The following is a 17,145-nucleotide window of genomic DNA, read 5'->3' as shown; positions in this document are numbered from 1 at the left end:
CCAGGGGCTTCGTCATTACTTCGAGTTTTGTTGTTTTACAGCTCAAAGTTTGATAGAGATGGGAGAGTCCATGAAACAAATGGCCGACGTGAAGTATTCCTTGGATGACAACATCAAACAGAACTTCCTGGAACCTCTTCACCATTTGCAGACCAAAGACCTGAAAGAAGTCATGGTAAGATTTTTTTTTAATATTGTCACAAGAGTGGAAGGAATTACTGTTTTTTTTAAGACATTAAACAACGGACTATTCAAAATAGGCAGAAAAAATTGTGAGACTTAATTCTGGGATCACAGCTGGCTAACTACAAAACAAAATTAAATCTTTTTGACCTAGATTAATTCCTCCGGATAAAAAAATGTCTTATTCTGTACATACTAAAGGAATCATTTGAAAAATTTTATTGATTTTTTTTTAAATCTTTTTTTACTTGAAAAATTTTTCAATGTTATTTTTTTATAAACAATGGTTTTCAAACTAATAATAATAGACACATTTCATGAAACATGTTTTATTATCTTAAAATAAATATTTTTACAACCAAATACGTTTAATTTTAGTCATATATATTTAAAGCTTAAATATAATTTACAAGGACAATACGAATTCGCTCTAAACCAAACAACGCAACCAGAAGCCAGCTGTCGAACTAAAAAAAAAAATCTGTCTAATGCCGACTACTAACATACGCAGAAAATAATTGGCACTTACTCAGGGGATACCAGCAATTAAAAATATAATTTATTATGCTTTTTTTTTTTTATTTCGGTATCTCCGGGAGTAAATAAATCTAAAATTTCGCGTGTATTTGAATGAAAATAAAATAATGTTATTTTTGGAAATATTTTTGACAATACTGTCTCATAATAACTGTATGTATGATATAAGCATTGTGCTTATTTATGAAAACTGAGCTTCAGTTAAAAAAAGTAAATATGATTTTAATTCATATTTATGGTCCTAAACTATGTAACTAATTATTCATAGATGGCGCTTTTATAAATTTTTAAATTGAAAAATGCCATTTTAACGTTTATTTTCAATGGAAATTTTACAAAACTTGGTTTGCGGAAACATTACACTATATCGATTGTAACAAATACCATAACAATATAATTTACGTTATTTTCCTGAATGGTGTACAAAACAAAAAATAAGGTAAATATATTTCTGTTTTGTACACCATTTTGTGAAAAGGACCAACATTACATTGTTATGGTATTTGTTATAATCAATAAAGTGTAAAGTTTCCGAAAACCAATGTTTTGTAAAATTTTCATTTAAAATAAACGTAAAAATTGCATTTTTCAATAAAAAATTATAAAAGCGCCAGCTATGAATAATTAGTTTCATATTTTCGTTTAAAATCACCTTAAATCTGTCATTAAGTGTAGACAAAGTGTATGTACAGTATTTATCATAAAACATTTAGTGTGATTCCAAGAACAACTAGTTTTGCCTAAGAACTCCACCAAATCAAACAATTTCATTTAAATTTAACTTTATTATAAAATATGAATATATAAAATAAATACAGGAGAACGAGTAAAATAAAACTCATTTTTATCATAGCGCTGCACTCTGCATGTGCAACAAAATGTTTCTTATCTGAAAACATCCAATGTGGATATAATTATCACATATTCTGTTTGTTTCAGTTTGTGTAATTTAATTGTTATTTAAATGTCTAATTCAATATGAATGCATTTTCCTCTTTCCATGATCCTAATTCCTCAATTTTCCATATTGAGTTGTTAAAAAAATTATTTATGTGAATGTTATTTATTAAAATACGAAATTAGAAATCAACTTAAGTTAGCTACAATATTATCAGTACCATTTTGTTGATAGTTGATATCTTATCTACCATACCAACTATAATGATAAAATATGAAAGATATTCTTCTCATTGTTTTGGAAAATATCAGGCTAAATTATATAATAAGTTTTATTATTACATTTTAATAAATACTTAAGGTATTTAAAAAAACACGTGTTCTCTAAATCCAATCAAACATCTTTTTATTGTGTTTTAAAAATTAACAAAATCTTAGTTGTGTGTAGAATATTGTATATCTTCGGGGGAAATTTGAAATGCTCAAAGAACAAAGTGTAAATGAGGATCTTCAGTCCTACGGGAAATCGGATACAAATTTTTTTTTCTTATTAAATTGTAGTATGGCAAAGCTTTTTAAAAATGTACGATTTTTTTTTTATATATATTAACAAAAACGAACTATTTTGAACGACTCCACTAGTTCATATGAATCAACCAATGATAAGAGAGCTGCGAAAGATATCCGGTTGACTTACCGTCAACGGACCGATCGGCAGAACTGACCGAGAACAAGTGGAAGAGAACCTGTGACGTTACATGCAGAGTAATTTCGGAAATACTTACCTTTAAAAAATCATAGTGCTGATAATATGATGTAAAAAATAATCAAGAAAAATACTTTTGGCTTAGTTTAATAGTCTTTTAACAAATAAAAATAATAAAAACCGCTGAACTTCCTCAATAGAGAAACAAAGAAACAAACTCAAACCACCATGCCGTTTCGCCATAAGGGTACGCAGAGGATAAAACGCCACATCACTCTATTCTTGCATAACGATCTCCCTTCCTCTACATTTATACATCTCATGCACGCGCGCCGATTATTCCGACTTTTAATATGTCATCTTCAAGTATTTGTTGGATTAAGTCATGCCATGTCTTTCTCGCTCTTCCTCTCGGCATCAATCAACATTAGCATTGTAAATATTTTTAGCCGTTCTTTTGCTGTCCATTCGCTCTACGTGTCTAAACCAACGCGGAGCTCCTTTCTTGATTTTGTCGATACTGCTTATCTCATCTTCAATAGAGAGAAAAGAAATAATAAATAGTATCCCTTATTTTTCAAATACAAAATACTAGTTTTCGTTGTAAAGTATTTTTTTTAAATGTATTAACTGATATTGTAGGTCGCGGGTTCGATTCCCGACATGGTTGACATGAAATGTTTTTTTTAAAGATTCTTTTAACTACTATATTTCATTGTTCCTGGACTGGCAGCTGAAACGTAAGACTGATCATCTTACCTTCATGTAGCAAAAATGATTAAGATAGGCTGCGACCGGTGTAACAACGCAGTGCTCTATGCACCATTAGGTGTGGAAAGGGAATGATGATGATCATTAACAAAAGTCATAAAAGTATTTATTGTTTACTTTATTTTTACCGCCTTGAAGAGTTCGGTAGTGTGATGGCAACAGGCTATATCTGTCACTTATTCCAAAACGGACATTTTTTTATTAAACTACTTATTTATTTTACTAGGTAAACAAACAGTATGTACACATATATTGCCAATTTCTTTGTATATTAGAGTAAGAAACTCATGCACACACCAAAAAAATTGTTTACACTTAATACAATAATTTTAATTATGTTCAATATAATAAATGTAAAAGTAAAGAAATGAAAAAATATTTATATAATAATAATGTTAAATGTCTGCTTCTCTCAAAATTTCAATAATTTTTGACCTAAATTTACATACATTGTCACAAAAAATATCAGCCTCGGTAAATATATTGTTATACTGGTCGCATATTCTAGGTATTGTAGATTGTTTAAAATAGTTTGTTGACGCATTTTCAGTGTAAAACAAAAGATTTTGTCTTGTCGGTCTAGATGGCACACGGAATGGAAGTCTTTCTAGTAGGTTAGGAGAATCAATTTTGTTATTAATTAATTTGAATAAAAATAACTGGTCCAACATTATTCTTCGATTTTTAAGAGAGTTTATTCCATGGTACTGCATACTTTCAGCATGATTAGAAAGGTTAATGTTTAACCGGTAGTCGACCTGCTTAAAAAATTTTTGTTGGACCCTTTCTAGTCTTTTAATACTTACATTATAGTAAGGTGACCAAATAGGAGTACAGTATTCTACCTGGGGACGAACAAATGTTTTGTAGAGTTTTTCATATGTCTCCGCATGTTTAAAAGGTTTTGATACTCGCATAATAAGTCCAACCATTTTATATGCTTTTTTTAGGACTGATTCAATATGAATATTAAACATAAGTTTTGAGTCAATAATAACACCTAAGTCGCGAATTTGACTATCTGTTATAGAGATCGGGGTATTATTAAAAGAGTAAGGAAAGCTGATTGTTGTTTGTTTGCGCGAAATACAAAATGAATGACATTTACTAATATTTAATTCCAGTAAATTTTGATTACAATACTGAAAAAGTCTGTCGAGATCTTCTTGCATTTTTGCACAGTCAGTGTGAGATTTAATGCAGGCGTAAACTTTCATGTCATCAGCAAAGGATATGAATTTACAATATTTAAAGCATTTGTTTATATCATAAGTATATGCGTTAAATAGTAGAGGGCCCAGGTGAGAACCCTGTGGTACACCAGAAGGTATAGTTACAAAGTGTGAATTATAGCCTTCAATTGTTACACTCTGTAACCTTTTTTCTAGGTATGATGTAAACCATTTGAGTAAATCCCCATGGATACCATGCACCCGTAATTTATTAATTAAAATTTGATGATTTACCCTGTCAAATGCTTTGGAATAGTCGGTGTATATGACATCTGTCTGATTGTTACTACGCAAGTTTTGCATAGCAAAGTCTGTGAAAATTGTAAGATTCGATAAAACTGACCGTTGTTTTAGAAAACCGTGCTGTTGATTTGGAATATATTTTAAAATAAGGGGATATATGCGATCGTATATTATTTTTTCAAAAAGTTTACTAAATACCGACAAAATTGATATTGGGCGATAGTTTTTAGCTAATTTTTTGCTCCCGACTTATGTATTGGAATGACAAGTGCTTCCTTAAACTTTTGAGGGAAAATTCCTTCTTTAAGTGATCTGTTAAAAAGTAAAGTCAGCGGAGTCACTAGAGAGAACTACTTAAATCTGATGCTTTCATATGACGCAAGAATACTATCTTTTTCTAAGTAAGCTCTAAAAAAATATATATTTGTACCCACATAGAAGGTACATAATATAATGTAAGTAATATATGATGTAATAACTTATATTTACATATCATGGTCTGAAGATGCCCATTAGAGGGTGAAAGCGCTAATTGGTCAAATAAATAAGTGGAAGTGTACCAAGTATTTTTTAAATTAATAACTTATATGTAAATATATTAATAACTTATATGTAAATACATCATTACAATGGAATTCCATCAGGAATTGACAATAAATAATTTAAATGAAATAAGTAATATTTACTATAAATTGATATTTTCTGTGATTCTGTGTGATACAATAACTCTCATCCATGAAATCAACTCAAACGATGCAACTTCGTGATATATTAATATTATATACATATATTATCCATTACTTTAATGAGTAACTCATTAAAAAATAAATAAATAGCTCTATGAATTCAGTCGATATTAGATATTCAATTGAAATGTCAACTGGCCGAATTGTTCTAGAAATTAATAGTGCTAAAAACGGCCGCGTCGAGCGCCATATGTCCTGCAATATGACTCATGAAAGTAATTAGGTCTTATGTCAAAAGTACCATCTCAAAGAAAAATAGCCCTTAAGAAACAATGTTTGAAATACTGTTTTCCAAATCAAGAATCTTCAAATAATTTGTGTAATCTGAAAGTTTAATCTAGGAGATAAACCCGCACTGGGGTTAAGACATTCAAAATATAGTATACTTATTCGTAAGAAAAAACAAGCTGGAATAATCGGCTAGTTTCTTGGCTCACCGCAGACGCCAGGCGCACTTTATCAATATTTAAATTTATATTAGGATAAAAATACAAATGGTAGAAATGATTTAAAATAAATGGTTATTATTTATTTGATGTAATAACCTATATTTACATATAAGTTATTAATTAAAAAATACTTGGTACACTTCCACTTATTTATTTGACCAATTAGCGCTTTCACCCTCTAATGGGCAACTTGAGGGTGAAAGCGCTAATTGGTCAAATAAATAAGTGGAAGTGTACCAAGTATTTTTAAATCAATAACTTATATGTAAATATAAGTTATTACATCATTACAATGGAATTCCATCAAAAATTGACAATAAATAATTAAAATAAAATTATTTATTCGTTTTTCTGTAAATAAAGTTACAGTAAAACATTATTATGGTCAGTCAAATATAGGGGTAAGCTGCGCATAATCGCTTCTATACACGGTTCGCCCCTGCAATATGGCCATGTTAAAAAAATGGGTTCATTTGTTATTTCCCCGTTTTAAGCTATGTGACAGCAGGAATTGTTTGCTTGTCCTGTACAGTTGACAAATTGATAGATATATCTACCCTTTTGCCACCCCACTGCCGAGTTGACACTTTGCCCCCTGCTGCATTTCAAATTTCCACTGTTGATATTTACTTTACCTTTTTATTTAAAAAAAAAAACAAATATATCACATGGTTTTGTACATACAGTAAGGCCTCGTTAATCCGGACCCCCGCATATTCATTGATTGCGATAATCCGTCCGGATTCAGAAGCGGTGGGAGCATTAATTATTGCTTTGAAATAGGCTGAAGATAACGAATTTGATAGCCACGAGATTATATTTCATTGTTGACTAAGAGACCGTGATTTTAATAGGAATTTGGAAAAACATAAGCAGAAGATTATTACCGTCTTTTTTAAGACAACTACATACTTAAACCTCTGTTTTGTTAGCTTCATTTCACATGCGCAACCTTCCTACACGTTTATTATTTACTATTGTTAATATTGTCGAGGTTGTCTTTTGATAATTAAAGAAACTTCCAAATTTAATATGTCTTGTTACCATTAAAGTATTGCAGATCACAATTCGGACGCCTTGGTAATCCACCAAGGTCCTGTTTTTTTGCCTGTCCGGATTGTCGAGGCCCTACTGTAATACAGTAAACATGAATATTTATCTTTTTTATTTAAACTAATCCACATATAATACATGTATATAATTATATAACCTGGTTTTCCTGCATTTATTGAATAAATGCCTTGTTTCATTGTTTAGCATCATCGAAAGAAGTTGCAAGGAAGACGTCTCGACTTCGACTGCAAGAGAAGGAGACAAGCGAAAGGTAATTAAACTTTTCGAATAGAGCTTTTCACCCAAAGCATTTATTAAATAAACCCTCGCAAAAAATAAATATAATAATTATTATTTTTATTGAAATTCCATAAACATCTTTCTTTGAGAACCTGCATTGTTGCAATAAATAATTGAGTTATATTAGAGGTCTTTTTGCAAAATTATTAATGCATGTACTTATGGGTCATTTTAATTCTTTGAATATTGTATAGGTAATATGTTTATTATACAGCAACAAAATATTTTTTCATCTAAAGCAATATATTTGGGAAAAATAACCCCAATGATTATATAACTCATGTGAATTTTGGTTCTATTTACATTTTTTTTTTTTTTTTAAATTTATGTATTCATGTTTTCCAGTAATAGTGCAGGCATGAGATTTTAATTCCTTCCGAATTCTGGATTGATCTTTTGCTTGGGAAGGATACTAAAACCCATATGGCAATGAGTTTTACTGGGTTATTATGCTGTGTATCATTCGCACTTTTTTCCGACGTTGTGGATGTTATTTGTGTAGATATATATTATGTTACATTATGTACTTAGGCACAATAATCCAGAAAACTCATTTTGCATCTGAATGGCCGTAAAATCTATGAAATTTTAATACCCATTTATTTCATCCGTCATTATTACTGCCATAAATAATTTAATTGTTTTGAAATAATTAAAGAAGTTTTTTGCTTTACTGTGTGAGCTTTGAATTCGAATCAGGGGAATGATTTTCGCTACCTTGTAAATAGTTTGGCATTGTTATATTTTAGTTGATAAATTGTACAAAACGAAAGCTAATTTTAATTTTAAAAGGTTGGTTTTATGTTTTATGTTTTTTTTTCTAATTAATAAAATTTCCGTATAATTTAACTGCACTGTACCCATCAGATACTAGATTAAAAGAAAATATCACTAAGCTTGTTTGCACATTATGGGGGCATCGCCATTTAAATTCAGGTTCTACAAACTCTTTGAATGTTTACATAAAGTATCCCAGTAATTTTTAGATGGTCTTAAGTAATAAATTCTCTTTAATATTCTCCAGGAGTTAATTGTTTGAAAATTATGATAAAATACTGACATATTTTATATTAAAATGTAATCAATCACACATCAATCCTTAAATATATCAAATCTCACAATTGTGTTTTATTTAGTTTTTAAATTAATATTGTGCATTTATTTTTAATTTGATTAATTTACTTTTATACTTTTGTAATCAAGTTTGGTAAATCCAAACAGTTTTTTTTACTATTTTATGTTTTGATGATTTTTTTACTATGATTTTGGGATTTAGCTGTAGTAGTCATAGAAAATCAAGGATGGTTATCGATCGCCACTTAATTTAATATCACATCTGTGGTGGTTAGAAGATAGTTAATTATGCTTTGAGTTGGAGTATCAAAAAATATAAATCTTAGTGTTAATGATGTATAAAAATTTAGTCTTTTTAAGTAAAATGTGTTTATATAATATTATGAGTTGATTTTGACTCTCATTGTTTTCATTAGTTTATGGCAGAGTAAGCCCATACGGGAGTCCATCACAAAGCCAGAATATGGCAAGAACGGGTATGTGTTGGACACTATTATTTCCTAGGGGGATGTTTATTGTGCTACTGTAAATGTTAATCATTATTTCTTCCCTTTGTTCCACCATTAGTAATATAATATTATGTTTTTCGTACCTACAAGTTACCGGTATATTTTTTTTGTTATTAAATAAATATTACCTCACATCAGAACAATTTTATTGGTAGTAGTTTATCTTTAAAGTTAAAATGAAAAATGATTATCTTTCAATTAAGTAAATTTAAAATTTTTAAACCATTCATTCAAAGATTCAAATCCCTTTTTCGCTCATTGTAAAAGTATTTAAACTCACCTATTTATTCAATCGAAACTCAAAACTTTTCCTTGTAACTTGATGGACATTTTAAGTTTCATTTTAAACTCAACTTGAACGATCCAAAAGTTTGCAATCCTCTAATTTGAATTGAACTTATTATTCTCCTTTTGGATAGGTATTGAACAAGTAGCGTTGTTTTTTATGCAAAAAGTTTTGCTTTGAAACAGATCCTCGAATGTTTATTTGTGTTTAATTTTCAGTTTGATTTTGTATCGCTCGATACTAATTATTGTTTTCCATCCATTTTGTTTCATGTCCCTTCGCCATTTATTTTTTGGATCCAACCACGCTTCCTGCTGTATATAAATTGTTTATTACGCCGAATTCGGAAACACATTCCACTTGGGACCTTTATTGCATCACCTATAACATACGTCACGTGGGAATTTTTATCGCTTTTAATTAAAACCGTAAATTTGGTTTGTATCAAAACATTTGCTTGTATTATTACCCGTTTGTTTACTGTATCGTTTGTTTTTTTGCTTATTACATTAATTTTGTTTTAACCCTTTCTTTTATCTTTCATTTTATATTTATCACCAATTTCTAATTTATAAACTTTTGTTCAACCTCATTTCACACTGTGTTATACATCTTACAAACTATGCACTTCTTCTTTTGAATCTGTAACGGTGTTGGGCTTTACCTGGGCTTCTCTGTGCGAATATCTTCTGTCCATATTGTCCGAGGATGGTGTTTTGTTGATTAGGATCGCATATTACAGATGATGAGATACGGGGGGCTGAAGATAAGTTTGCCGAATCTTTGCACTTGGCGCAACTCGGCATGTTCAACCTACTGGACAATGAAGTAAGGAAATTTTATTATTAACACAGTTCTGATTTTGTCAAATATTATTTATATCAGAAATTCCTACATTATATATTCCTACAAACGGATGATCGACATATGTACATAGATGTATGTGTAATATATGATGCACTACAATTCAGATTTTGGTGCAGTACAGTACCACATAGTGGCGTTTATTTATACAATACATTGGACAAAATCATATTGACAGTGCAAAGGCCTTCAACATTACGTGAGAGCAGTTAAATTTTTTTTGGACACTTTATGTCACCACTCGAAAAGTACAAAAGTATATCCTTTGATATTCTGGTTAGTTATATTATATATATTGGTCAAACCTGGAACACAAAGCCTTTATAAAACTTTTTCGATATCAAATTTTCAAAAAATCAATGTCGCATTTTGCACATCCGTAATTGTTCTACAATCACGACGACATATACACGTTAGTGAATTGCCCTTTGACCCTCAATATATAGATTCCACTAACCATATGGTTAACAGTGGATTTCTTTCTTTGTAACTACAATCATTCTCTGTGTCTGGGCGGATTAAAATTTACAGTTCCGTGGAATATATGAAATAGAACCAGAATCCTGGACGGGTGCTTTTGACTCGCTACTCTCTGGTAAAAATCCTGAATAAGGAAATCGAGTAGAGATAAATCCACCTTGTATTCCGTGCTCGAGGTCCTGGGTTCGATTCCTGGGATGGTCGACATGAAATATTGATTAAAAAGGCGGTTCTACACTGCGATATTTTATTTTCTTGGACTGCCACCTGAAGTGTAAGTTTGATCACTTTACCTTCATGTAAAAGATAATCATTATATGCTGCATATGTTGTATCAATGCACTGCCATGTGCATCATCGCATGCGGACAGAGGTATGATAATGACAGCCATAATAATTAATAAATTTTAATTGTTATAATTATTTTGTTAGCGGCTTTAATATTCTTGCATAAAATAATATCTAACCATAGAGTTGCCCATGATATCCTTGCTCAGATTAACCTTAATATACCTTACTGTAACTTGCGCACCAATGCTGTCGAGGAACTTTTAAACCAACGTCAGATTCTTTTCCTCTCTGCCAAGGATCCAGTTAGCAAATTTTACTAAACAGTTCTGTCAATGTGTTCCTACAGCAAAGGCAAGCATTCAAGAAGCAAGCGGGGTTATCACTCCTGACTTGAGACGACATACTTGCCATATCTGCCTAGATCATGCAATGACTATACCTATTATACATTTAAATAGATTCTAAGATTTTTTAGGATAAGTTAATTTAATGTATTATACATCATTAATGCCACAATCTATTAGAGCTTTCACAAGCCTGATGATTGGCTTAGATTTTTTTTTAAAATACGATTTGGACCCAAGAGTAATCTCACTGGCGTAAAATATATCAACATCCGAATTGATACGATTAAATAACCAGATTTCTCTACCCACCAGCATATAGCCATTGACAGGGTGGTTCTACATCATCGTAGGTAGAACATCCTATGTTGCTTTTGTGGATGATAATTATCAGGGACAAATAGACCTTATTGATTCAGAATATCTGAATAATGTATGCGACTTCTAATCAGTTGGAAAAAGTGAACACCCAAATTAATATCTCTTATCCTCCACAGTGATAGATAGTCACGCATTCCTAGAAAGAAGTTGGTTGGGAAAAGCCACAGTTAATATTTATTACTATAACCCTAGGTAGAGAACGGCAGATTCTGGGGATAGAAACCGGTAATAACGTCTATTTTGCTTTTCTAACTTGTATTCCGTTATAAACATTTTAGACTCTAAGCTTGTAATCGGTTTTGAAAAAAAACTCTAGAATTACTCAATATCAATGTTATTTAACAGATAAGGATACTCAATTTAGAAATCTTCGTTGCACCAGCAACATTTGTTAAGTAATATTTTAAAAATTGTTGAGGAGATTAATAAAATAATGTACCTATTCATGATGGTTTTCTTTCTCACATATTGTTTTATTGAAAACAAAAATGAAAAATACATTTTTATTCGGAAAAAAATTAAAAGTATATTTTTTTGAAGAAAAATTGTGTAATCTTGAGAAATCACAAATACTTTGATGTAAGAAAAATCACTTGACAAATATTGCCGGCGCAATAATGACAAAATACTGTTTCATTTAGAAGAGAAGTCAAGTGAACAGGTTTTACAAAATATGTGTTCTGCATTTATTTAGCATATTTTTTAAGGTGTTTTTTGTGCTGTTTTATATTTAATTGAAAATATTTTATTTGTCTTCAAGGTGGAGCAACTCGCTCAAATGACATCTTTCTCTGAGGGACTCTTAGAATACCATCAGCAGTGTGTGGAGATTCTCAATGTATTAGTACAAAACTTGCATGAAAAGTAAGTGAAATTCACACTCATTAATATCATTTTCACTAAAGGAATAAAAATGAACTGCTAGAAGATGAGACAGCACTATGTAAATCTACTTGCGTACGTATTATGTTATTTCAATCTCATTCATCGGTTTATTTGTACTATTCAACTAGTAGTGTTCATTTTATTTGAGTCATATTTATATTTGGATAATTTAAATAGCGCCATTTTTGTAAAAATCACCTCAAGGGCGGCGCTGAGTTACTTTCATAATATCTACGTAATCTAAGAAACTTTATTGTCTTCCATCAAAATATGTTCCCAAAACTTTCAGTAGAAAACATTTGTGTTTACGCTGACTTGATTGATAACTACCATATTAACCAATAATAATAATAACAATAATAACATTAACAAATTACAACAGGGATGGAGAATACCTTAAATAAGGGAAAAATGGAAGTCTAGGCATTTACAGGGCTTGTGACCTGTCATTGGCTGGTTTAAGTGGCCACTTTACACACTGTGTAACATTCACCATTTTGCCTATGTTTAAACATCCATATTTCTTCAAAAGTTTGAAAATTGAAAAATTGTTTTCAGGCGTTGCCTATTATGTGAAATAATTCAGTCAGATGAATCTCTTCACAACAATAAAGGTTTCAGCTAGGTATTTCACTTCACTTAAATCAAGAAATGGAATAATTGAAGAAATATAGATGTTCAAACATAGGCAAAATGGTGAATGTTACACAGTGTGTAAAGTGGCCACTTAAACCAGCCAATGACAGGTCACAAGCCCTGTAAATGCCTAGACTTCGATATTCCCTTATTTAAGGTATTCTCCATCCCTGTTGTAATTTGTTAATCTTAATGACTCCCGAGGGGGTGAAATCCAGTCTTTTGTTTACAAACATTTGGACAAACTCAAATATTGTAACAATAATAACAGTTTTTTTATTTCTAAAAATTTTTGCGTAATATTTTCACTAACCCTTCCCTTACTGAGCCAAAAACATCCTTGCGTTACGGTTTAGTCGATGATGCACCGATACACAACGAGAGATTTCAAATCGGAAAAATTTTATATTCACAGGCAATAGTCAAAAGTGATAATATTTTGGATCTGTTTGCTAAAGCCGTGGAAAAACTATTAGCTTAAGCTGGCAGCATGAGCAAAACTAATCTACCATATTGTTGCGGCCGTTATTACAATACTCTTGTGACATATGTTCTTGAGAAATTTTAATAAACTATTTTTTTTTATTAAAGTTTATATTAGTTCTTACGAAAATTTGTTGATACAGAGGGAAAACATTTTTGAGAAGGGAATATAGAAATCTAGGCAGGGCTTATGATCTGTCGTTGCCTGGTTTAAGTGGCCACTTTACACACTGTGTAACATTCACCATTCAACATTCTGCCTATGTTTATAAATCCACATTTCTTCAACTCCTCCATCTGTTGACTTTGAATGTTACTCAGTGTCTAAAGTGACCACTTAAACCAGCCGACGACAGGTCATAAGCCCTGTAAATGCCTAGACTTCCATGTTCCCTTCTCAAAAATGTTTTCCCTCTGTTGCAACAAATTTAGATCTGAATAACTCCCTAATTAGGAAATCCAGCCTGTCTGCAAACATTTGGACATACTAAAAACTCTACTTTAATATAGCAATAAATAAATAAATACCTCAATTCTGGTGGTATATTTATGTACCACTTTGTTCTATAAGTGTTCTATAAAAGGTTTAGCCTACTTTTTCTGTTACGGAAAATGGATTCCGAAGCCAGAAATCTTCCTTAGTCTTTACTAGTTTTGGAAAATTACTGCGAAATAGTTGTTTTTGTATAGAATTACTCCAGTTTTTGCAAAACGTCTATTCAGGCTCCGTGGAATACTAATGTTCATTATTTATCTCTAAAACCTTACTTCAACCTACAGGACGGAAGAGGCAGCCAACCGCCCCAAGATGGAGTTCGTCCCGAAGACTCTGGCCGACTTGAACATCGACGGCATCTCCACCGACGGTTCGCACTCTCTCAACAATGGTAGACCCGCCCCCTCCCACCTGCCCATCGGGAGCACGCACGGCTCGAGCCACAGCCTGTCCCAGCCCTCCCACCCCTCCGGCCTCCGCCACAGCTCCTCCATCTCCAACCTGTCCTCCAAGCAGGTCGGCTGGTCGGTGCCCACCGCCAAAATGCCCAACAGCTCGTCGTTCAACGAAAGGCGGCCCGGTACTAACACTAACGGAGTCAAAAGAGACGATCCGTTCGGCTCCGTGTGGGAGAGCGAAGCTGCCAACCCACACGGAGGGTGGGGAGCGAGAAGTGCCTCCTCATCACAACCCCCGTTACGGCCACCGCAACAACGCAACTTGGATCCGTGGTCAGGTGATTGGTTATTTTTTGTTTATCATTTTTTTAAATTTTATTTCAATGCTGAAAAAATCGGCATTTATTTCACTCATCAATGGGGAAGTTCAGTGCTATGGGAAATTGGATATAAATTATTTTTTTTACGTATCGTCGGTGATATTGCAACCTGTTTTTTTTTATGAAAATGTTTTTCTGAAATATTTTTTTTAAACTAAGAGCTGTTTGTCTGATTATCTAGCGATATTTTTGGTTGATTTGAAATCGTAATTAATATATTAACAGAACACTTTTTAGGGCACCCTGCCTAAAAATTCAATTGACAATTACGCGCTTTATCAGTATCACCAACAATATTGTAAAAATTAGAGCATTTAATTGTATGGCGAAGTTTCTTAAAAATGTATGAAAAAGTTGATACAAATGTCAACGCCATATTATGTGACCACATTATTGTATTAGCCAATAAATTATAATGTTGTATGTTTTTGTGGCAACTGGCAACAGATTTCCGATTTCCAGGTTAGTCATGTTTTTTGACATTTAACGTACAAATAAAAATTGCATGGGGTTCAACTTTCTAATAACAAACAAATACAAACTGTTTATCTTCCCAAAAAATAATCCGATCGTGTCAAACGATCTCGTAGAATCTCTGCAAGTCAGCGGTTCATACAGTAAACGTTGTCAGTTGAACACATGTTTTCTTCGCTTCTTGTCAGTTATGTTTCACTATTCAGACATGTGTTTTGATCACTCACCGACCAGAACTTGTTACATCGCAGGCGGTGTAATTTCGAAGTTGCGGTGGGGATTTTATTGATTACAAAACTTTAAAAATCATGGTGTAGATAATGGGATAAAAATAAAAATAAAATAACCCTTTTTTGGCTTAGTTTGATAGTATAGTAATTTTTTTTTAAATCCATTGGTCTTCCTCATTGTTTGTTATCCTTACGTTTTTTTTACAAACATAATACATTATCATTTGACTTTTATTTTCATTGAGATTTGAAAATTAAATTTATGAACTAAACGAGTTTTATCGGCACTATGTTGATTAACACTAAATTTCCGTAAACGCTTACTAGATGAGGCAACTCATTAAAATACCCTTGGTCAATTATTGACAGAATGACGAATGATACACAATGCATAAGTAAAAAGCTAAACCAGTCAATGACAGGTCATAAGAGCTGTAAATACTTATGCTTTCATATCCCTATATTTCAATCACGATAAATATCTAGTTTCACACATTATTTTGGCAATACAGGAAATGATTTATTTAAACACAAATTATATTGAATTGCAATTTATGCTATTTGGTACACAGTAATTGCGCTGTTAAAAATGTCTTGCTCATACGAGCACAATAAGGCATATTTGATTTATTTCATCAGCATGTTATCACACGGTTAAGGGAAAATACTGGTGTCGGGTTATTAATGTATTTATTAATTATGCTTATTTTAGTTTGCTTTATGTACCTTTTCAATGCATTTGGGTGCAAACGCACAGTGCATAAATCCACTCTTATTCTTATTAAAATCCGCTGATTAGGAGTAAAGAATCTCTACAACTTCACAAACTACAATAGCACAAAATGGCATTTGCTTCTGACACCAAAATGTATCACAAAACACTATTTAGGAGATGTTTTTTTTTTCATAATCCTGCTTAAATAAAATGCTTTTTATGTCAAATATAGTTTTTTTTTTGGCACTGATCTCATAAATGACAAACATGAAAATTTATTCACTTTTGTGTTTATTCAATGCTTTAGATTTCACGATTTCTTTGTAATATATTTTTTATTTCTTTCGACGACGACGGATCCAAGTCAATCTTTGAATTATACAATGTTAATTTTAATTATATGAAGTTGCATGGTGTTATAATCTGTGCATTTAATTTTAAAATGAAATGTTACGCAGCTTACAATTAGCACCCTGATATAAGAGTTGAATGGCGAGGCTGTCTAAATTTTCGGTGGTATGTAACTACAAATTATATCTATCATTCTTATTCTCTTTTTTCAATCTCTATTAATAATTTCAATGGCTGAATCTTCTGCATCATGAACATATTGACCTTGTTCAGGACAAAGGCACAACCACAATTCTGGAAAAAGTGGTTCCATTATTTCAAATGTGTTTTAAACCAATTACGAAGGTCTCATACACATTCTGGCAAAAGGATTTAAGTCGATAGACGTTTTCACTTCATATCTTTTTGCTAGAATGTGTATAAAACCTACGCAATTAGTTCAAAACTCATTTCAAAGAATGGAACGCTTTTTCAAGCATTGTGGTTTAAAGCCTTTGACCCTGAACAGGGTCAATAATTATTTACATTTAGTCTCTGTGATGTAACAAATATAACATTTAATAAAATTACAGTTAAAAATATGTATTCCTTAATTCCCACAATATTTTATTGTTTAATATTAAATAACGGGATTGCGTTTTTAAATTTATTTTTACAATTCTCAAAAGTTCCTAAAATACATTATCCTACATTAAATAGTCAAAATTGGGATTCTAACGCTAATGACTGTGTTGAAAATAATGGTTTGTTT

At 31.6% G+C, this 17,145-nt stretch overlaps 1 protein-coding gene across 13 annotated transcripts in view; it reads left to right on the top strand.

The window, feature by feature from the left end:
• The window catches only part of EndoA (SH3 domain containing GRB2 like, endophilin-A), a 151,143-nt gene that overhangs the window by 121,548 nt on the left and 12,450 nt on the right, over positions 1-17,145 (top strand). For 2 of the 13 annotated variants that reach the window (XM_088237522.1, XM_088237525.1), the window contains exons 5-10: positions 42-175; positions 7,022-7,088; positions 8,608-8,667; positions 9,714-9,814; positions 12,107-12,210; positions 14,131-14,216. In XM_088237522.1, the coding sequence (XP_088093648.1) occupies positions 42-175; positions 7,022-7,088; positions 8,608-8,667; positions 9,714-9,814; positions 12,107-12,210; positions 14,131-14,216 (552 nt within the window). Of the gene's footprint in view, positions 1-41; positions 176-7,021; positions 7,089-8,607; positions 8,668-9,713; positions 9,815-12,106; positions 12,211-14,130; positions 14,583-17,145 lie in introns of all 13 variants that reach the window. The other 11 variants (XM_088237513.1, XM_088237514.1, XM_088237524.1 and 8 more) reach the window with 7 other exon arrangements.

This window comes from Micrasema longulum, unplaced genomic scaffold (assembly GCF_059751315.1).
Source record: "Micrasema longulum isolate JH-2025_06_02 unplaced genomic scaffold, ASM5975131v1 h1tg001734l, whole genome shotgun sequence".
In the NCBI taxonomy this organism is placed as follows: Eukaryota; Metazoa; Arthropoda; class Insecta; order Trichoptera; family Brachycentridae; genus Micrasema; species Micrasema longulum.
Note: the sequence above shows the minus strand (reverse complement) of the source record. Positions and strands in the feature narration are given on the sequence as shown.